The sequence below is a fragment of the Sturnira hondurensis genome, unplaced genomic scaffold, assembly GCF_014824575.4.
Source record: "Sturnira hondurensis isolate 20B ecotype Veracruz unplaced genomic scaffold, ASM1482457v3 Scaffold0006413, whole genome shotgun sequence".
Classification (NCBI taxonomy): domain Eukaryota; kingdom Metazoa; phylum Chordata; class Mammalia; order Chiroptera; family Phyllostomidae; genus Sturnira; species Sturnira hondurensis.
This window is the reverse complement of record NW_028079044.1, coordinates 1894580-1917125: the sequence shown is the minus strand read 5'-3', so window position 1 is coordinate 1917125 and position 22546 is coordinate 1894580. Positions and strand designations below refer to the sequence as shown.

At 37.4% G+C, this 22546-nt stretch overlaps 1 protein-coding gene across 28 annotated transcripts in view; it reads left to right on the top strand.

The window, feature by feature from the left end:
- Window positions 1-22546, top strand: part of NRXN1 (neurexin 1) — a 1091189-nt gene that overhangs the window by 982498 nt on the left and 86145 nt on the right. Inside the window, exon 1 of one of the 28 annotated variants that reach the window (XM_037047887.1) lies at window positions 19242-19565. The exons of the other annotated variants lie outside the window; for them this stretch is intronic. Coding sequence (XP_036903782.1) covers window positions 19527-19565 — 39 coding nt within the window. The 5' untranslated portion in view covers window positions 19242-19526. Of the gene's footprint in view, window positions 1-19241; window positions 19566-22546 lie in introns of those variants that run through there. 28 annotated transcript variants of the gene reach the window in all.

The window sequence follows — 22546 nt, the reverse complement described above, 5'->3', positions numbered from 1 at the left end:
GAATTATTTTTAACACAGTCCATTTGTTACAAAGGATGATATATTCACTTCTTTAGAATTGGGTAGGGGGCAATTGTATCTTTCATTATTAGAATTGGTATGTTAAGGAAGACTGGAGACATTCATTAGAAACTAGCAAGACCACAAAGCATGTTCTCCAATAAGAATGCTTCATCTGTAAGTGGTGAATTAAGCACTGAGAACTAGATTTTTATCTTTCAATACTTGTTACTAAAAGGATTGAACTTCCAAACAATCTTAAAATGATTCAGACATGGAGGGTCTTTTGAGACACATTTCTAGCACTTAGTGCCCTTAGTCATTTTCTATGATGCATCTGGGTGGAACAAACTGCATTGCTCTTCCTTGGGCATTGGTATTTTCTCAGTACACAATTAGTCCCAGATAACTGGAGACTTTGAAAAATTATATTTGTTCATTCTTGTCATCCTCATCGAGTTAAAAGATTTCTAAATTCTGTACTTTGTGAGTGGAAAACTGACTATACCTTATACTGAAAGAAAGAAAATATGGCCAAGGAAGTTAAATTTTATTAATTTATGCTGATAAATACTAAATTATAGTAAAGATGGATATAGGTAAGAAAAAAATTAACAAAAACATTCCAGGAGTAATGAGTAGGGTATTTTAGAGAAATAGTCATTTGTAATATCCCTTTGGATTGTACTTATAATTCATTCTGCTTGATTAAAAATATGTTAAATTCTTCAAAACCACATCAAGATTAATAGTGTAAAAAGAGACAGAGTTGGTGCTAAGTAACTTGAAATACTTAACAAAAATGCTCACTGATAATCCTCAGTAGAGCATTGAGACATGACATAACCAGTTCCTGCTGGCTAGTTAAATGCATGCAACTTTTTATTCTAAACTGTGTGCACTGCCAACCAACATCTCAGCTACACCGCACAACATATCACAAGTTGTATATTACCTGTGAATGTTCACTGTCAAAGGAAAAACGGGACCAAGGTTTAACATTTTATTCAAGCATGGGAGAGAAACTGAATTCCATGCCACTGAAAAAAAAGGAGCAGGAGAGTTTTTCGGGGCTGAGGTGGAGATCATAGGCCACTTGTATTTGCTAACTGACCTTCCTCGCATGGAGAGCACACCTTTCATTTCCTCAGGACAGGGTGTAGTTTTCCAGTCTGGAACAGGAGAAGGGGTCTGTCTTCCCAGGAAGACTTGAAACCAGGGATGCTATCCTTCTTGATAATGACGTTTCAAAAGAATTGCTCCCAGGTCATTGAGAAAGACATTCTGGGGGTCATAAAACTGAGAAGAGGTTTTCCAGGAGATTTATGTACATTTCAAAAATGGCAGAGAAAGAATTTGTAATGATAGCTTTTCTAATATAAATGCTCTAAGAAAATGGAAGTCAGGGCCTGTAGTCAGGAGAACCCTGTGTGAAGTGTAATCAAACCGAGGAGACCATTAACAGTGTCTTGATTAACCTTCCAGCCACAGGGAGCCTTGTTCTCCTCCAAATTTCTGCAGCCTTTATTGACAGGTAGTAACCCAGATTTGTTAAATGCTAGGTTGCGTGAGTGTCTTTGGAGCATTTGTGGCATGGTGTTAAGTACTTTATATCTATTTTCCCATTTAAAAATTTATTAAGGCCCTGGCCTCAGTCAATTGGAGCATTGTCCCAAATACCAAGTTCACAGGTTCTATTCCTGGTCAAGGCACGTGCCTAGGTTTCAGGTTTGATCCCCAGTCTGGGGGTATACAGGAGGCAACCAATCGATGTTTCTCTCTCACATTAATGTTTCTCTATCTCTCTACCTTCTCTCTCTCAAATCAACAGACATATCCTCAAGTAAGGATTTAAAAATAAAGTTATTGAGGTTAAGGCTAAGAAATTCTCTCAAGTCACAAGGTTAGTAATAGTCCACAAACTAAATGCAGAACCCAGTGCACTCTACTGCTATCTTAGTCAGCTGGGGCTGCCATAACAAAATACTGAAGACCGGGTGGCTTGAACAACAGAAGTTTATTTCTCACAGTTCCTGAGTCTTGGATGTTTAAGACCAAGGTGCCAGTAAGGTACATTTCATTCTGAAGACTCCTTGCTCAACTTACAGGGGCCCACCTTCTCACAGTGTGTGCTCATCTTGCCTTTCCATAGTACATGCACCTGGAGGGAAGGAGGGAGAAGGGGAGGGAGAGAGGGGGTAGAGAGTCTTCTTGTATGGCCAACAGTCATATGGGATTAGTTTAATGACCTCACTTAACCTTACTTACCTTCTAAGGACCCTATATCCAACCCCAGTCATTGGAGTTAGGGCTTTGAAGGGAAAAGCTCTACTTTTCTCCTCTACCCACCTCTGTACACTCAATACTCTTACATCGTCACATGTGAGGTTTATTTGTTTGTTTCCCACACCAGCCAATCCTCTGACATCAGCTAGGTGTCCTACAATTCAATTCATTTATAACAGATCTACCTGGAGTTAGTCTCAGATCCTATAAATTAAGAGCTCAGTTCCACAAGATTATCTCCACATCAGACATCAGTTGGAATTCCCAGATTGTCACCTGTCTGACCTACTGGCTATAAATCAGGGTTCCCACACTCCCCTCCTTTGAGTTCAGTAGAATTCAGGGAAACACATTTTCCAGTTTATTATATACTAGAGGATAAGATGAAGGGTCCAGACGAATAGCCAGATGAAGGGCTACACAGGGTGAGGCTCAGAGAGTCATGAGTGCAGGATGTCCTGTCCCAGTGGAGTTGGCTTGTGCCATCCTTCCTATACGTGGATGTGTTCACCAACACAGAAGCTCTTCAACCTCCTAGTTCAGAAATGTTTATGGCAGCTTTATTATATGTGGTAGGCATAATTAATAATTAACTCAGTCTCCAGCCCCTCTCAGCCCAGAGCATGGAGGAGTGGACCTGAAAATTCCAAATTTCTAATGATGGTCTCCTTAGTGACCCACCTTAGTTCACTTCATTAGGACAAAAGAGGCTTCCATCCAGGAAATTTCAAGACATTCAGGAGGTCTGTGTCAGGAATCAGGGTCAAATTCCAAAGACTAGAGCAGGAGGTGCTCTTAACACCTTTATTACATAGGAAATTACAAAGGTTTTATGAGCTTTAGCCAAGGGCAAGGACTAAGGCTAACATATATATATTTCTTATTACATCACGGTATCTCAGGCATCAACATACAAATTTGGGGAGAGCACAAGTCATTTCATAATAACGACTACACTAAATGCATTGTAAACTCCATGATGATAGAGTTATATGATTATATTTGAATTCAGCACAGTGCCTTGGTCCTAAGGGTTATGGGTTCATTGTTTAATCACAGTTAAATTTCCAAGATTATTCCATTTACCCTACTTTCCCTCATATAGCATTGTCAGAAGAGGGGTGATAAATTATCTAGGATATACTAGACTTTATTCTGAGAGGGGTCGGGGCTGGGCCACAGTGAATTTGTTGAATGAAAAAAGGAGGAATGAGGATCAGATACTTCTGCATACTGACTACCTAGTGTCTTAGCACCAGATGCTTTTATTTGTATTTATTTATTTACTTTTTAAATTTTTATTGTATTTTTCCATTACGATTTAGCCCTTAATTCTCCCCTCCTCCTGAATACTGTTGTCCATGTCCATGAGTCCTTTTTCCTTTTTGCTGGATTCTTCCACATCCTAATTACCCCCGATAGCTGTCAGCCTGCTCTCCATCTATGAGTTTGTCTCTGTGTTGCTCGTTAGATTGGTTTGTTCATTACATTCCACATAGGAGTGAAATCGTATGGTATTTGTCTTTCTCCAATTGGCTTATTTCACTCAGTGTGATGTTTTTCTGGTCCATCCATGCTGTCTCAAAGAGTAAATTTTTTTCTTTATGGCTAAGTACTAAAGAAAGAATTTTTTTCTTTATTTTTCTTACTTATGGCTAAGTAGTATTACATTGTGCAAATGTCCCACAGTTGTGTTATCCACTCATCTACTTACGGACACTTGGGCTGCTTCTATGTTTTAGTGACTATAAATAACATTGCAATGAATGTAGGGGTGCTTTTGAATTAGTGTTTCAGGTTCCTTTGGGTATATTCCCAAACATGGGATCACTAGGTTACAAGGCAGTTCCATTCTTAATTTTTTGAGGTATCTCTTTAATGCTTTCTACAATGACTGCACTGATCTGCATTCCCACCAATAGTGGAAAAGGGTTCCCCTTTCTCCACAATTTTGCCAGCACTTGTTCTTTGATTTATTGATGGTAGACATTCTGACTTGGGTGAGGTGATATCTCATTGGGGTTTTAATTTGTATTTCTCTAATTATTAGTGACAATGAACATCTTTTCATATGTCTATGGGTCATCTGTATGTCCCCTTTGGAGAAGTGTCTATTCAGGTCCTTTGTCCATTTTTAAATTGGATTGTTGTTACTACAATCTTGAGAAAGAAGAACAAATTTGGAGGAATCACACTGCCTAATATCAAACTACAGTATAAGGCCATAGTAATCAAAACAGCATGGTACTGGCATAAAAATAGACACATAGATCAATGGAACAGAATAGTGAGCCAAAAAAAAAAAAAGCCCACGTGTTTGTAGTTAATTAATATTTGACAGAGGAAGCAAGCACATACTAATGGGCAAAAAAAATAGTTTATTCAGTAAATGGTGTTGGGAAAACTGGACAGATACACAAAGAAAAATTAAACTGGACCACTTTCTTACACCACACACAAGAATTAATTTAAAATGTATTGAAGACTTAAATATTAGAGCTGAAACCATAGAAATCCTGGAAGAAAATATAGGCAGTAAAATCTTGGACATTTCTTGTAGCAATACTTTATCTGATATATCTCTTCAGGCAAGAGAACCAAAAGAAAAAAATAAACAATGGGACTATCAGATTAGTCAGAGGAAACCATCAACAAAATTAAAAGACCACCATGGGCACATACGAAGTTCCTTTGTCTCTCTCTCCCCCTCTCATTTCTCTTATTTCTGCCTTTGGCCATCATCATACAAATGTTTATCAGTTGTGCAGAGGGAGTTTCTTGAGAGTAAAGCATTAAAATGTTGCTCCACAAAACCCTTTTGTAGAAACACTAATAATGCTTTTACAATCCCATAGATTAAATTGTGTGCATAGCATATTTCCTCTTCAAAGACTGGTTTTTTGGAAGCCAATCCAAATGGAAGAATGCATTTGTGGATACAGATGATAAGGGGTTAATATCTAAAATAGAAAGAACTTTTAAAACTCAACAGTAAAAAGGCATCAAATCCATCTTTCTGGTGGCTCATTGGTTGCATGCCGTGGCCTTCGCAGTGTGCAGATGGTGAAGCCCAGGTGGTGCTTCTGGGGGGTTGCTTATTAAGATGGTTAGAGCGTGTTCAGAGATTCAGAGTGTTTTGTTTAAACTCTAATACTGACAACTTACATAACATCCAGTAGTACACACTATGTTGTTTTTTTTCTATAGAAAATTAGATTTTGTTTGTCTATGCATAAGGCCATTAAAAGGACAGTCAAATTATGTTTGGAATCTTGAGAATTTTAAAAAACGACAATTATTTTAGAGTCCATGTCTATTATTTTAAAATGCCTGATGTCTCTGTGGTATGTAGCTGGAAAGACTGGGTAAAAACCAATCTTTGAGGAGGAAATATGCTATACACACAATTTCTATCTGTGGGCTTGTGGAAGCATTATTAGTATTTCCACAAAGGAGTTTTATGGAGCAACATATTAATGCTTTACTCTTAAGAAACTCCCTCTGCACAACTGATAAACATTTTGTATGATTATGGCCAAAGGCAGAAATAAGAGAATTGAGAGGGAGAGAGAAGAGAAAGGAACTTCATAAGTGCCAATAGACTTTTTTCTCTACAGCCTTCTGTACTTTTTCATTTGCTGCTCTTAGTATTTATTACCAAGACAATGTGCAAAGGATTATGAGTATAAATGCAAAGACTTGAAAACAGAATCTCAGCCTACATTAAACCAATATAATGTAGTAGGAATGGGATCTTATTACCACAGAAACAATCATGGAGAGCCTAATGGAGGAGGTGGGTTTTGTGATAAGTCTTAAAGTAAGACAGCATTCTGAGAGTTGGCCATTTGGGTACGTATCCTGGGAGGTGTAGCTTGAGCAGAGGTGTTAAGGTCGAAATTTCCCTTACTTAGCAAACAGAGATTAGAATACACTGGGCCTCACAGGACAGGGATAGGATCTCCGACTTTATTCCTAGAACAGAGAGAGACAATGAAGGGAGTAAGTAGAGGAATGTTGTGTTCACATTTATAATGAAAGACTATTTTGGATGCTGTGTAAAAATAGACTCAAGTGAGGCAAGAATGGGAGAGCAAATGCCACATCAAGTGGGTAGCACATCAAAATGAAATCAGCTACTTTCTGTAAGTTGTTCTCAAGTCATTGTTTTTCACACTCCATCAACTGGGTGTTGTATTCCCAGGGCTATATCTTAAAAGGAAGTCAAAGAACCCACTTCCCTGGGTTAAAATAATAGTACATTTAATGAGTCACAAGGAGAAGGAGTGTGTCCCTTGTTAAACCTCAGCCATCCAATTTTGTATTCTGAGTGTGCAATTTTAATGGCTTAAGGAGAAATGTGTTCTTGGTAATTCCCCCAATGGTTCAGAACTTACTTAAGGTGGCAATAAACTCTGTGAGAGACGGAAGCATGCTTTATATTTTATAATTGATAGATGTTCCCCCTAAATAAATCTCACATTGCCAAGTCTGGTGACATGAATAATAAAACAAAACCATGGAAAGGAAATGGCCATTTTGAGCAAAATGCAGGGAAGAGAGATTCATCTAGTGTTGAAAAGTAGGGCACATTTTTATGATGAACTAGGCTCTCCAGACCACTGTAGTTAAACCTCTTGACATTAACATTAGAGGACATTTCAGGGCCAAATTTGATAAAGAGAAGGTCCCTGTTTTAAACACAAAAATTCTGGTGTTTCAAATAGCATGTGCCTTAGAAATTTGTAGGCAGACAATGGACTTGGGAGGGTGGAGTGGTAAGGTTACTGCATTAATAAATGATAATCAGTAATTCCCACTGCAGTAATTCCCACTGCTTAGCTAATCTATTTTTAAGGAAGCATTTTGTACATTCGGTATGCTGTATCTGCAACTCATGTGCCTGGATAGTGAAAATAAAGATACTGATATCTACAATGAAACCAATGAGAAAAGCCATTGTACATTTCTAAGAAGTCTTTTTATTTTTTATTTTCATTCAATTACAATTTTCCCCATTTTTCCCCCATTACCCTTCCCTGCTCTACCCACCTCCTACCTTACATATTCAATCTCCCCTCAACCGTTGTCTTTATCCATGGGTCCTTTATACATGTTCCTTCACTTGACCCTTCTTCTTTTTAAGAAGTCTTTACAAACTGTCTACTGTTGGCGTTAGCCTGAAGTTGCATCACAGAGGCTAAAGTTATACCATTGCCTGTTTGCAAAATTAGTTTGGGACTGAGAGATAACGTGGTGTTAGCTGCACAGCAGATGTGCATATTCTCTTCCAGGCTTACCCACTTGCTAGCTGGTGACTTATACTGAGCTGCTTAATTTGATTAAGCATCCATAAAATGGGAAAACTATAACCCCCTTCGCAAGGTAATTGCAAAAAGTACAACAGGTGATGCATGTAACACTCTTGGTACTTGGAGGTATATAAGAAGCTAACATTACTTTCAGAAAAAAAAAATGTTTAAAACTACAGACACGTCTAAGCATTTAAAAATTTCTCTCCTGCTCAACCTTGTAATATTTTTCTATCTTCACTTACCCTGCTTTTCCACGACACTCTTTATCCCAAAACTTCATTATCTTCAGCCACTTTCCTGAAGTCCATGGCTTCCATGGTCTGTGGTAGCTTCGTTTCTTATGGCACTGAGTTTTAATTTGTCTGTGTACCTAAGTGTAAGCTCCATTTCATTTCAGCACCTCTGACTCTTCATGCTCACTCCCATGTCTCTGCACCAGCCTGTCTCCTTACTTTAAAACCTCATTGCTATGCACTTATGTTTTCTACTGCCCCCACACCATGTTCACAAATCATCACCTGGGACCGGTCATAAGAGGATGGTAGGGTACATCTTGTGCATGGACATTGTAGAACTAAATAAAAGGAACATCCCAGGAATAGTGGGTCAGTGAGTTAGTTCATCTTTGCAAAAGAATATTTTTTCCTTCTTTATTCCCTATCCCACTCACTGTTCCCCACTGACCAAATTATAAATCTCTTCAAAACTTGACCTGTCACTGGTTCAATTCCCAGGCAGGGCACATGCCTGGTTTGAGGGCCAGGACCCTGGTTAAGGGAATTCGAGAGGCTGCTGACCGATGTTTCTCTCCCAGATCGATGTTTCTCTTCCTCTCTTTCTCCTCCCCTTCCTCCTCTAAAAAAATAAACCATTAAAAAAAAAGACTTGTATATTATCAGCTATTACGGATCTCTTCATAGTTTCTAGTGCAGTGTTTGAAATTGTATAGGCTGAGTCAACATTATTCAGTGTTATGCCATCTTAAAACATTCATCAATTAGTTCAGAATCTGCATTTCATTTCTGAATAACCTAAAGAATTAAACAACTTACAGTAGGGACAAAGCTTCTTGCAAAAAGGGTACTAGAACCTCATTCTCTGAACTGCGGTTTAACTCCTTGCTACATGTGCTATAATTGATAAGAAGTCTTGTCTTCCCCACTTTAAAAGAAACATTAGTAGTATTCTGTAAGCACATGTATGGTAAGTTTCTCACAAATATAAGGTGTTAAGAGATGTATTCAAGGAAAGCTGGGCATGAGACCAAGGAACACTCTCTTGTTTCTCTCCAGTTTAATTAACCTTCAGACACTTCCAGTTGTAAGAGTAAAAAGAAAAACCCTCAAGACGCACCCCGTGTCTTGTGTCGGTAGGTGTCATAGTTGAATACTCAAGGCCTAAGATCTTGATTAGACTTGAGTTCACAGTCTCAGTTCCTTATCTGAACTGCTGTAAGGAATGTAATCTTCATTATTTAATGCCCGCTCACACGCCCATGTACATATATCAAGCAAGCCTTGGCACCTACTACCAGTCCTAATCCTCATTATATCTTTGTTCCTTCCCTGTCATTGAAGAAGGGAGGACACACAGTCCCTTGGAAGACAACACAATGATGAATTACTACTTGATTTCAGCAAGAACTAGCAATATATGTAGAGACCTAGCTTCAACTGTAATGTAAGAATAACAGCACCTAATTCTTTGAGGGCCGTGATGATTATACACAATAACCAATGAAAGTGTTTAGCCAGATATTGTCAGATATTGTCAGATATCTGTCAGATATTGTCAGATATTGTCAGATATTGTCAGATATCTGTCAGATATCGTCAGATATCTGTCAGATATTGTCAGATATCAATGTCAGATATTGTTAATAGCATCTTTAATATTTATATATATATATGACCTAGTTTATTTTAAAAATTGTGTATGAGAGGGCAACTTCACTTTTCTAAAAATTGTATTTGAGACTCTCTATGTGGTATACAATATAGCTGTCCACCTTATTCATGCCACTGTGATTTTGGTACCTAAATATTTAAATTTCCTTGGATAAAATCCTTGGGTAAGATCTCAGATAAGAGACATCCAGATAAACAAATCTGGCCCTAAAGTAAATGGTACTACAGCAATTATCCCACTGAGTGGCTTTTTACAAGGTTAATCTATTAGCTTTGCCTTTCTCATTTTTTTAATGTGATGCTGGTTAAACATCCATGAAGCTTCATATTAACCTTTCATGTAAAGTAAGTAAAAACCAGTCCCAGATTTTCATTTCTGTCATTGGTCACTAGGTTGGACTCATTTATAGGATAAAACATGGTGAATTTTCATACACACAGAAGTGGACATTGGCCTTTTTCATGTACTTTGGTTCATTTTTAGTTGAATTTAGTGCCAGCGTGACAGTATCTCATTCATGTTTCTTTATAACTTATAGCACATGTTTTGAAATGGCATTGCAAAATATGTGATGAAGGTGAAAAGACTTTCAGATATAATAATTCATAATCAAAATCTCATTTAGAAGAAAGCAGCATGCAGACTTACTAAGCCAGGTAAAGCAGTGTGACATATTTTCAAAAAAAGGACAAGAGAAAGTCTTGACTGTGATTTATGCTTTTCCTTATGAGTTCTAGCATATATGGTGCCTGACATAGGTATGTAGGTACCTCAAGCAAGGCCTAGGACCTGCTACAAATCATTGTTCTCAATGTATTCTTTTTCCTTCCCTGGTTATCAGTGAGAAGGGAAGGACCCTCAGTTGATTGGAAGACAACAGAATGGTGTAGTACTACTTGATTTCAACAAGAATTAGGAATATACATAGATACTGATCTCCAGCATTAACTAAGGGTAGAATTGGTTGCTGTAGAAACTTCATTTCTACCTACCATATATGAGATTCTGACAGCTAATATATTTACAGATCACTGAATAAAACTCCAATGTTTTCATTCCTTGACATTTCAGCAACTATCCAGCACAGATTTTTTCAAAAAATAATAAAATAAAAATGTATGGCAAAACTGAATAGAACATATCTCCTTTTTTAAAAGTTAGAATCTGAAATTATTTTATACTATCTTGATTATGTCCCAAAGTTTTAGGGAAAAAATCATACATTCTATTCTCTAATATGCCATTTGGCAAGGATCTGATTAAATTTCAGATTTATATCCCAATTCTGAAATGCTGTACAAACCCTTTAATTTTTTTCCACAAGAACTTTGAGCTGGTACTAAGTGCAATCCTCTGTTTTTAAAATAATCTATATATTTTATCTATGTTATGTTGGGGATAATAAGATTCTTGTGTTGGGGAGCTGATTGTATTAGAAAATCTAGTGTCATTCTGTGTATCAAATCATTAAGTGCAAGAGTTAATATGCTTTTAAAATCAGAAAACACTAAGGTATTTTGATCAAGATAGTATAAAATAATTTCAAATTCTAACTTTTAAAAAAGGACATATGTTATATTCAGTTTTGAAATGTTAAAGGGACTTATCTAAGAAAAAGAAGATAAAAATATGAACAGTGAAAGGACAGCAAACTCACAGTTATTAACAACCACACCTAAAACAAAAGCAAACTAAGAGGACAGCTAGATCAGGAGCAGAACTATAGAAATGAAGGTCACATGGAGGGTCAGCAATGGGGGAGTGGAAGGAGGAGAAGGTACAGAAAATAAGTAGCATAGATGGTAGGTAGAAAATAGACAGGGGGGAGGGCAAGGATAGTAGGGGAAATATAGAATCTAAAGAACTTGAGACACATGGACATAAACTAAAGGGGGGGAATGGTGGGAGAGGGTGTGCAGGGTGGAGGGGAATGAAGGGTGAGAATTAGAACAACTGTAATGGCATAATCAAAAAAATATATTAAAAAAAAAGAAAACACTAAGGTACACTTTCATTTTCTGAGTCAACATGAAGAATTGGAATAATAAGAAAAAGATGTATTGTAGTTTTTATTTCCTGCTAACATATGTTTTGTAGCCATAGTATTTGAATTATCTTTTATGCAGGGTGATAAAGAAAGGAGATTTTTGAATAGCTGCTTTAGCAAAATATGTTAAAATGCCTGCACAGCATATCTTAAAGTCTTTCAAAATGTTTTAATTACTGAAAATAATTTAGGTATTATAAAGTCTAGAGAGATAGCACTGAAAAAATTCTTTTGATTTTAACTAATATCCTTCGCTCCTTTGGTAAAATAAGGACCAACATCTGAGTCTCTAATAGTTTGTTCTGGGAAAAATTACTTACTTTAATATTTCTAAATAGGAAACATCATAACTATTAGATATATTCTATATGAGACATCAAAGAAGGAAAAGATTCTCCATTCCAAGAAAATCGCCTATATGTTTACTGCCTGTGGCTGCTTACATTTGATCTTGTGACTTGAGTCTGTGCACAGTTCCAACCAAATGCCTTTCCATACTGCTCCACTAGCAGCTTGCCCACATCCTACGCATACGACGTGGTTGAGTTTTATAGTCTCCATAGATGTCTTAGAGAAATAGACATTCCTAAACAACTTGGTTCTTAAAGTAGAGAAAAAAAACTATGCTAAACACACCAGCAGATATCTCAGATTAGGAATATTTGTTTAGGGTGTAGTAGATGACTGTATTTTCTTCTCCCTTTTAAAGCACTTCTTGGCATTCCGCCCTTTGCAAGGTGTGGATAGAGCTGCCAGGAAAAAGTTGACATCAATATCTACTAATAGTTAAGAAAAGGCTTAAATTGTGCATTGTACACTTGAATCTCCTATCTAATAGTTGAAAATTTTAATTTAAGATATTTTACAATTACTAACTTAACTGGCTTAGCATAAGAAAAATGCATTCCTGAAATCAGGTTACATGGATTTTTTTTTTCTTATGGGAAAGTTGGGAAGTTTTATTTATAGTTATTCAAGGGGAAAGAGGAAGGGATGGGGTAGACAAGAGGAATTTTGGGAGGGATTTAATGACCTTCCCATTGTAATTTAATATGCATATAATATGTTCATTACATAGTCACATATAAAACAATATAAATAGACTTTAAAGAGATAGTTTTCATTTATTTTTCTTTTAAAAATTGGGGTGTTTAAGCAGTCATTAAATACTCTTCTCCTCTCCATGACTGTTTTGACCAGAATCTATTGAAACCTGATAGAAACTACCACAGAGAAGTGAGACAGGGTGTTCTGATTGTTTTAGATTTATACAGAGTTATCAAAAAAGTAATATGATTGCATATAGATTTGTACCATTGGCTCATATATGAACTATATATAGTTCTTTAGAGTATTAACCTACAGAAGGTTAATGCTTGGAATAAACCTTGCTAGGAAAAAAGTCCAGGTAGGTGAAGTGTTTACAGATGAATAAATTTTGTTTGGAAACATTTGCATTGTCTTATCAAGAATTTATCATGAGTATCCTTCTAATATACAGTTATGAATTTTAGGATTAAAAAAAGGAAACTGCAAAAATCACTTTAACATTATGATATTAAAACAGTTCAATTAGAAAAGATATAACAATAAACAATATAGCCATTTAAGAAAAAGACAAACCTATATTTATAAATGCTTCCAACAAGGAATGCTATGCAATCATCTGAATATAAAATGTGCATGAAAAATTGGGGCATTTCGGTTCATAAATCAAAATGATAAGTAATTTGATGCCTCAGCCACTGGAGTTTGAGTATGAAATGGGGAGTTCCCCTTTTGCAGTATAGGTAACAAATAAATACATACATATGCTTAAAATGATAAACTTGGCCTTCAATAATGTACCACATGCTCTGAAACTACCTTGTTATAATCAATCAAGACCTATGTTTAAAGAATAAGAATTCAAAGAATGATACAAAAGAAGCACAGAAAAGGCATATTCCTTCCTCAAATACTCTTCAAACTTGTTGGCCAAGACCACACTAAAACTGATGGGAAAACCAAAATAATAAGTGCTTAACTGGGAACAACTCTAAGGACCATGAGGGCTGAGTAAAGGAAAATCTCACCGTGTGCGAAGTGATAGGATGAGTAATCAAACTGTATTCGCTGGGGATATTGAAAGCACAGATGAGGTAATGTTTTGCAAGGATTTTCAAAGCAGAGGGAGTGATTAGGAAATATGAAGTTCAATTCGCTTGCTGCCTGACCTTGTGCCTATTCCCTCATCTATATTTGCCCATTAAGTACTTTCCAGTAATATTATTCCTGTATTCTCAACCCTGCCAATTCACTCTTTCCCAGATTTTTTTCCTTCACCCTCACTGAGACTCAGGATGTTGAGAGCAATACAAAAAAAGTATTTCCTGTCCTCATTCATCTTGTTCTATTGCCTTGTTAACACATTCAGTTTGTTCTGCATAAATGGGAAGTTAAATGTTGGTGAAATGATCAACTGTAGTCCATTGTAGTAAAATATGATTTCGTTGAAGATAATGTTCCAAGTTTACTCAGGAAGGAAATAGTTTTTCCAAAATGCTTGTAAATGACTAGCAGCCTTGATCCACAAAAAAAACTTTTTCTATCAAATCAGCAGTCTAAGATGAAATAGCCCTAACTATAAAAAATTACCTATATTTTTTATCCCCCCCCCCAAATGCAAGAACTCAGGAGGAAATAAAAAGGCACAATGATAATGCAACAGATCAACATACAGACAGTAATGAAATGCTGAAGTCACAGCCTTTTTGTCATGAAGTCATTGTTGGAATGGGTCCCATTGCTGCCTTCACATTCATTTTCATGACCCCTTGCACTTAATATTCCAGTTTCCACCCCCAATTACCAGAAATTGTTGCTTGCTCTTTGAACAGGAGAAAAGTGAGCTTTGGTAATGTGAAAGGTAATATGACAGGCATTGAGATCTTCTATTTTTCCTGACTACATTGCTCTTAATGTCAAGGCAAAGAAAAATAAACCAGCCCCATAAAAGAGCATCTGGAACAAGCCCATCCTTATATGCCAGAGGCACTTACTGAGAATGACATTGTGACTAGTATGTTAATGAGAACATGTCATTTAATTGTTCTGGATTCTCCTAGGCCCAAAATGTTCGGTGAAGGACGTTCACTTTTGCTTCCACAGTAGGGCCCTGTGATCTCTCCTGCTAAAAGGGAAAGCAATCAACATTGCTATCAAAACTGCAGCCTTACACGTTTATAACGCGGTAGCGAATTATCTACCGCACTAAACTGGTATCTTCTTCTCTTACAATATCACATCATCCGGACACAGGATGTAAGCATCACACTAACTAAACGGGGTTCTGGAAAGAGTTCCCGAGAGTTAACGTGACCTAATGGAAACTCAGGGTTCTCAGGAGTAAACCCACTGCTCCTAGAAAATCTTTGGTGTTACAGAAGAATTTTACCCACACAGAAATTTGGGATCCATCGTTTGTTATTTGTTTTCTCCCGTATACTTAAATGTGTGCTTTCTAACCTTAAACGTCTTTATGAATTGATATACCATCAGACAGTATCTGGGTTTGGGTAGTATAAAGAGGAAAAGAAAAGTCCCTGTGTCCTTTGCTTCTCGAATCTCTACCCAGGGAAACAGCCCTACTGAAAACTTGACTTCTTATTAAGTAACGCAGAATTCATTGAATTGTTCTTGAGGAGACTCTGGGTGATGGTTTGCTCTTTCACTATTACACTTTAATTGGAAAGCAGAATTACCATTGTTGGGATTTACAAAAGCATACTTCTTCCGAACCCAGGGCGCGTTCCAATTTTTTAGGTTATTTTGTTTTAGCTTTTATAATTTAACATTGATTTTCCCTGGTAGTGTTGCCGGGCTATTTCCAATGAGACAAGGGGGCAGTTTGTGGCTAATTTTGCTTTTTCATTTCAAAAATATTTGACAATGCCTCATTTGGGAACTGTTGCTGCACATTTGAAAGAAGTGTCTGTTGTGGCAGAGGACATAGAGTTGACACATTATAAAACGTAAATAATAATAATGCTTCCCACTCACTCCACATCCATCATCCAGAGGGACCCAGGGTGCTCTGCACACAGCAGGGAAGGATTATTATATGGCAGGCCTAAAAGTTTACACAATTATGCTGCACAAACGTCAGTTTCTGGAATGACACCTAAAACTCTGGAAGCTGAGACCGGCCCTCTATCTCCAAAGCTTGAGAAAATAAGAATGGAAATCGGCTGAAAGGTGGAAGGTGGACGGGGCTCTGTCAATCTCATGTGTCAGTTCCTGGCTGTCTTTGTGCTGTGCGTCATTGCTCTGCTAAGTCTTAAAGGGGGGTGGGGCAGGGAGAAAAATGCCAGCACTCTTAAGTTATTGTAGGGTAGCTTAGAAGAATCAAAGCTTGCTTCTGCACCTGGGGATATACTGCCTTTGACTTTGTCTGTCTGTCTGTCTGTCTCTTTCTCTCTCTCTCTCTCTCTCTCTCTATATATATATATTAGGAGAATATATGTATGTGCATATATATATACTCTATCGTTGCCACTGGCAATAAAATGTAAGCCAGTCACACTATTTTACTTCCTTCTGTTACTTTAAAATTAGTTGACTTCTGTTACTTAAAGGAAAAGCCCTAAGATGGTAGGAAAAAAGCAGCTGGCCTTCTTTGAGTAATATTTTAAACCTCGGAATTTCTCTAAGGCTCTTACTTTTTCTCTTGTTTCCTGTTATTGATGGCCCAGCTTTCTGAGCTTTATCTACCTGCTTCCCTTAGTCCTTTGAATGACATTAGGCTTTACTTTCCTTTTAGGCCATGGGTCTCCTTAAAATACAAATGACCCTCACATTTGTTCCATGCTCAGTAAAACTCCAGGAAGGGAAGGGCAACTAAAAATCTCAGTGCACCATTACTTTTGGAAATTCTAGGCACCTATTTAACCAATGGATACTTATTGAGTGCCTTTATTGTGCCTCATAATGTTGGAAATGTTGTCTGCTCAGTTAAGTCTCACAAAAGCCTGTAAGAGAGATCATGTTATTCCATTTTATAGATGAGAAAGAAGAATCTTAGGTTAAGTCTGAAGTTTCACAGCTAGAAGTTTCTGGGATCAAAAAAAACCAAACGTGTTTTGGATAATCAGTGTGCTTTGGGCCATATCAATCTATGATTTTTTTTTCACCTGCTGCCTTTTCTTTGATTTTTAATGGTTTAAAATAGTAAATGGACCCGACCAACCCATCTTTGTTCTTCATTTATTATTACTGATCCATGGAACATTATCAATAAAAAGGCCTGTCCTAAATATTATACAGATGGGAGAAGAGAGGCCACCACGCACGGGGTCAGGCGCTCTTTTCCCTAGCCCAGGGCTTTTTCCTGCAACAGCAATCTCTGTGTACCTTTTTAGCAGAGGGGAGCCTTTGACCATTTATTATCACCTCTAAGCTATTCCCATTTCTTTCTCCTTACTCCAGCCACAGCCCCCTGCCTGCCTAGAGTGAGACTAGCTCAGAGGAGGTCTCACTATATGATTGCAAAACTCCCACATCAAAGAAAGGTCAGATCCTTTTTTCCCTCCTAGCATTCTTTCTCCTTTCTCTGCACATCATTAAAGGAAAACAGAGCGGCTCTGATCAGGAGGTGCGCAGGTGGACCGGCCCCTCTTGCTAGGACAGTTAAACATACTGCGTAGCCTAGGAACACTTGAGAGGTAAAATATATGCTGTAGTAATTGCATTTTAAAAAATAGAGGTGGAAAAGCAAGGGCCTTTTATTCTCCCTACACAGCCAAAGTCTGGAAGAAATGAAGAGAAAGAGACAGATAATAGCTGCTCTGAGGTCAACTTAAGGTCAGCTAAACAGCATCTCTTTAACATGTAGAACAATCGCTGAAATAGCATTAGACTAGAAAGTCAGGCCCCGGATAAACTGCAAAGCAGGAGACAGGAGTCTCGACTGTATCAGCTATGATATTATTACTTAAAATAAAGAAGTCTAGCCATTTTTAATATTTAAGCTAAAATGAAGACTATTACATTGGGTTATTTTAAATTTTTTAATAGGGCTTCATTCTAGATTCTTGCCTAGAAAGATTATGAGAAAATGATAGTAGTGATTAAGCATGCTGGCTCTAGAATCAAGTGTCCGGAGCTCATGAACAGGCTTTACTGCTTGCTTATTAATTCTTCAGCATTGGGCAAGTTATTTAACATTCATGTGTCTCATCTATAACAAGATAGCTAATGAAAAAAATTGAGGAAATTTAACTCCTAGCTTACTTTGTGAAGAGTAAATCCATAATCTTCAACTAGCAAGATGCTGCCCTGTGAAGACAACCTGTCTTCCTCCTGTGTGCCTTTTCTAACACTGAGCAAGTCTGCATAGCCTTGAAAACCAGTTTGGGCCATTTATGTACATGCACGTACGTACGTACGTATGTATTTTTGCTTTTGCTCTTCTAGTAATTCATACCCCTGTTTTAATCAGGACATGGATGGTCTGCTCCACAAAATATTCTAGGTCATTCATTGACTAGTGTAGTTTTCACCAACCACATGAAGCTAGAAGGAGAATGCCAGGACACATTTAGGAATAGAAAAATGCCACTTTTCTGTTATTTTCTACTCTTGTTGACCCTGGACTATTCTATGCATGACTGACTTATATCGACAATGTGTGTTCATTTCTTCAAATTCAGTGTCATGGAATGGAAAGTGACCCAATTCTAGGCCCAGTTATACCTTAGTTAGCTTGTGATCATGACTAGAAAAAATACTTTTGAACTTCAATTTGCATGTAAATAAAATTAGAGTAGAAAAATATAAGTATAAACCAAAGTAGGACATACTTAATATCAACCCACCTCCAATACTCTATGATTCTTGGCCTGCATCTTGGACTATTAGCTTTTAGAATAAATGTTCCCACTCGGTTTAAAGGAAGGGACTCATGGAACCATCGCTATTTTGGAGTCATACACCTTCCAAATAAAGGTGAGCTCACACCTAGAGCTCTCTAGGCTTTCTAAGGCTGGCAATTTCACTGGCCTCTAAGTAATGAGGCAGAGACGTATTTTTATAAAATTATGTAAATATCAGTCTAGTTACCTGCTGGGGACCAATTTTTTTCTAGGTAGGCATTACCTGTGCATATAAACAAACCATGGAGTACACCATTAAGTAATAGTAAAATTCCACTGCTGATTTAATGTTTGTCCTCAGCTTATTTTAATTTCTGTCCTAAAGTCAATACCTAATCCTTTGGGTACCCACACACCGAACCTGTTTATTCCTGTGTGCCTGCCAATCTAAATTAATTGGTCATTAAAACAGTTCCTTGTGCAAATTTTAGCAAAGCTCCTAACCTTCCAAAACAGAAAAGTTTGAAAAGATTGAGTTAGTTTTAACATCTTTTCGCTTGGAAAGCACTTTGAAATCCTGTGCTAGAGAAGTGCTTTAAGGTCTCTTTTTGTAGTGGCTCCCTCTTGGGCCTTTTCGGACATATATATTGTCTGCGCTATTGCGAATTTATCGTATGCTGGTCTGACCCTTAGAGATGTGATTCCCTCGAGAAGCTGAGGCTGGTAACCAAATACGCTATGCAGCATCACCCGAGACAAACTGGGTTTTGGAATACCTCATGCCCTGGGGGGCCACCCTGCCTCTGTCTCTGCCCTCCGGAGACAAGAACCACGTGGATGGTGTCTGTGGGAGCCTCACATTATCAGCTGGTTTGTCAGAAGACGGAGCTCACAGGAAGTTCTCACAGAGATAGCGTCCTGCCCCATGGCTCTAGAAGACCGGATGCAGCCTAATATTTTTAGGGCTGCTAACTGTGTTTATCTGATCTGACTTGAATTAAAAAAAAAAAAATAGAGATGCTTGTAATGTCAGGTCCCAAGAAAGCCTGTTGACTTCATCAGAAATAAAGAGGAACATTCAAAAGAAATCTTTGGGGTTTGGTAGCCAGTAGTTCCGAGATGGGACAGAAGTTAGCTCAGCCATCCCAGCTAATCTCAGTAAGTACAGGGCATCTGAATGGAGAGATGAATGAATGCTTGACTTCACTGGAACTGTGTTTTGCCCAAATATCATTTGGTTTTTTCCTTTTGTGGTTTTGGATGGGTTTTTTTTATTTGTGTGTTTATTTTGTTTTATGAAAAATGGATTTGGTAAATTAAAACCTATTTTTCAACATGGAAGTAAACAAATTATGCAATGTAATTGTATTGCTTATATGTCCCTAAAATGACAGATTTGTGTAAAGAAGGTACAAAAATATATTTAATCCTATTACAAATTAAAATTGTGGTCCACAAACTCAGATTATGCCTCAGATCTCCTGATGTCGTAGAAAGAATAGTGATTTGGAAAATAAAAAAAATTGAGGCATAATTCTAGATTGATTATAGTAGTTATGCAAATGTAATTATAATTTTCTGTACAGAAACACATTTAAATAGAAAGCACTGCAGTGATCTTATTCAGAAGCTACTCTGGTGAATACTTTTGCTGTAAAGAAGAATTTGGTGTATTTTAATAATTGTCAGCCGACCATTATGTTTATATTACTGTACTGTGTAATGTTCTTGAATTGAGTATGTCTCTCTCTTTGTACCATTTTAATTACCAAAAGTAATGACAAATCTTAGCAAATATGCTAATGGTATGCAATAGCAATTTTCTCCATGCAGACATAAAATTCCTGAAAGCATTTTTGCTTTTCTAAAGGAAGAAGTTTGTGAAGGCAACTGATATGAAAGCCACCGAGGATATCTTGTATCTGCTCTGAAATTCATTAAAACCGAGGTGGGGTGTTCCCTTCTAGCAAATAAATTTCAAACAAGTTGCTTTTTATGCTTTGGGGCTCTGCATTACCATGTCCTCATATGATTTACCGAAATTGGAGAATTTGAACTCAATCCTAGCCTACTAATGACTCTAAATTAAAGATCTAAAGATTTTTCTGTTACTAACAAATAGTCCCTACTTTTTGGAATTTGTTTGCTGATTCTGAGGTCTCTATATGAGGAAGGGTGGATCCGCATGGAGACAGATGTTGCAGGGGAAACAGCAGCAAAGGGTCAAGGGTCAGAAGACCTTCGTCACAAATTAACTCTATACTTGATATAAATCTTCTTATTTGAAAAAAGAGGGGGGCTTGCTTGATGATTTCTGAGTGCCCCCTTTTAATGTTCTTATAGCCCATCCTAGTGATTCTTCCTAATCTCAAGTCTTTATCAAGAAACCCTTGTGCAGAGATTTTGTCCATGTCATCAAACTTCCACTTGTGACACAGAATTGCCAGGAACTACAGTAGTTCTCCTGGCCTTGGTGACTTTCCTGAGTTCATGAAGTCTGCACAAGTTAGCACCAAGGCCAAATGTATTTGGCTGTTGTCCCCAATGCTGTTTAAAGATTGTAGAGATTCTCTGTGGAGACTCTCAGCTAAACTCTTAGTTATTCACTGAACTCGTTGGGAAAAAATAATTGGCAGCTGTAGGATTATTAATTGAGACCATCCTGAGCTTTTTGACTCACAGTGATTTGCTAGGTCAGAGAGGTATTTTATGGCATTAATTGATTATGAAGAAGTTCATATCGGAGAAGTGTTGAGTGATCTTGTATCCTTTGTGTAATTAGCAGACCAGAAAGAAAACCAAGTCTGAAGTAGAAAGTTTCCCCCTCCCTCCAGTTGTTTAGCGGATATGCCATCTTTTCCAAGTCCATTAGGGAAGCTCATGTTTGATCAACATCATTTTAAAACACTGATTCTGTCCTTTGGAGGATGTCTAGATACTTGGGAAAACATAACGCACAGAGTAAGTATCTTCATGTGGGAATGATCTCTGCTCTTCGCCTGTTGATGGTTATTCAAACTTAGAGCAGATAAGTGGAGTCTTCCATTAGATCTTTGATAGGCCTCTTAGGATGAGCATCCGAGTTTCACAACAAAGCACAGAATTAGTTGCTAGAAAGTTAAAATGGAAAACTCCTGTTTCTCTATACTACACCCTCACTACAGCATTTCACTTATGACAACAAACGTGCGTTTTCCCCACACAAAGCAATTCTCAGCAGACAAAAACTGGATAGCCTACAATTCAGTTCAGTTCCGACACTGTCTAACTGAAGTTAATGTCAAATTCCACAAGTCAAAAGGCTCAGTATCACAAGACTCCCCTCCTTCCCAACTTTAGATGCTAGTCACAAAGTCAGGTTGTCATCTGTGACAACTCTAAATGAGGGGTTGCCTTGACCCCTTTCTTGTGTGTCAGATCTATCTCATATTTAGATTGCAAGTACTCAGTTCTTTTTCCCTTGGTAGCAGAGAAAGCTAAAGTTGGTCCTGTAACTGTACCACCTTCCTAGGATAGAAATTTCCTTCAGTATTCTTTATAAACGATCATCCAGCCTCTCCCTAAATAGTTTTAGTCCTCAAATAGTTAACAGGTCTGATTATAAAGAGGTTTTTGTCTTATCCCACAAGCTTAGTAAACTATTATGGGATCTTATCTTTTGCATATGGCCCAACCCTAGAAACAAAGATAAACAAAATATGATTTATCCCTGCAGACAGTTTTTAATCAAAAGAAGATCATTTTGTATACAAGTAACAGTGAAATGGAATCACTATATTACATAAGTGCATTTTTAGTGATTCAATGAATATGCTCTATGAGCAAAATGTCTGAGATTAGGTAAAGTATCTAATTGTGGCACATGGTATTTTGTCTGTTTCTTAAAAGGTGGCTATATTAACAGGTAGATATGAACAACCTAGAAAATCAAGGGAGACAATTCATGCAAAGGTTCAGGGTTACAGTGGTATGTGGAATGCATAGAGGGGGAAATATAACAAAAGTTTGCAAAGGCACATAATAATAACCCCTTATGCAGGTGGTGGAGAACCTGCTAAGAGGTTGGACCTGCAGGTATTAAAGAGCCATCGATATTTTTCAAGCCAGGGAATGGAATTAGTAGAGCTGTGCTTTGGAAA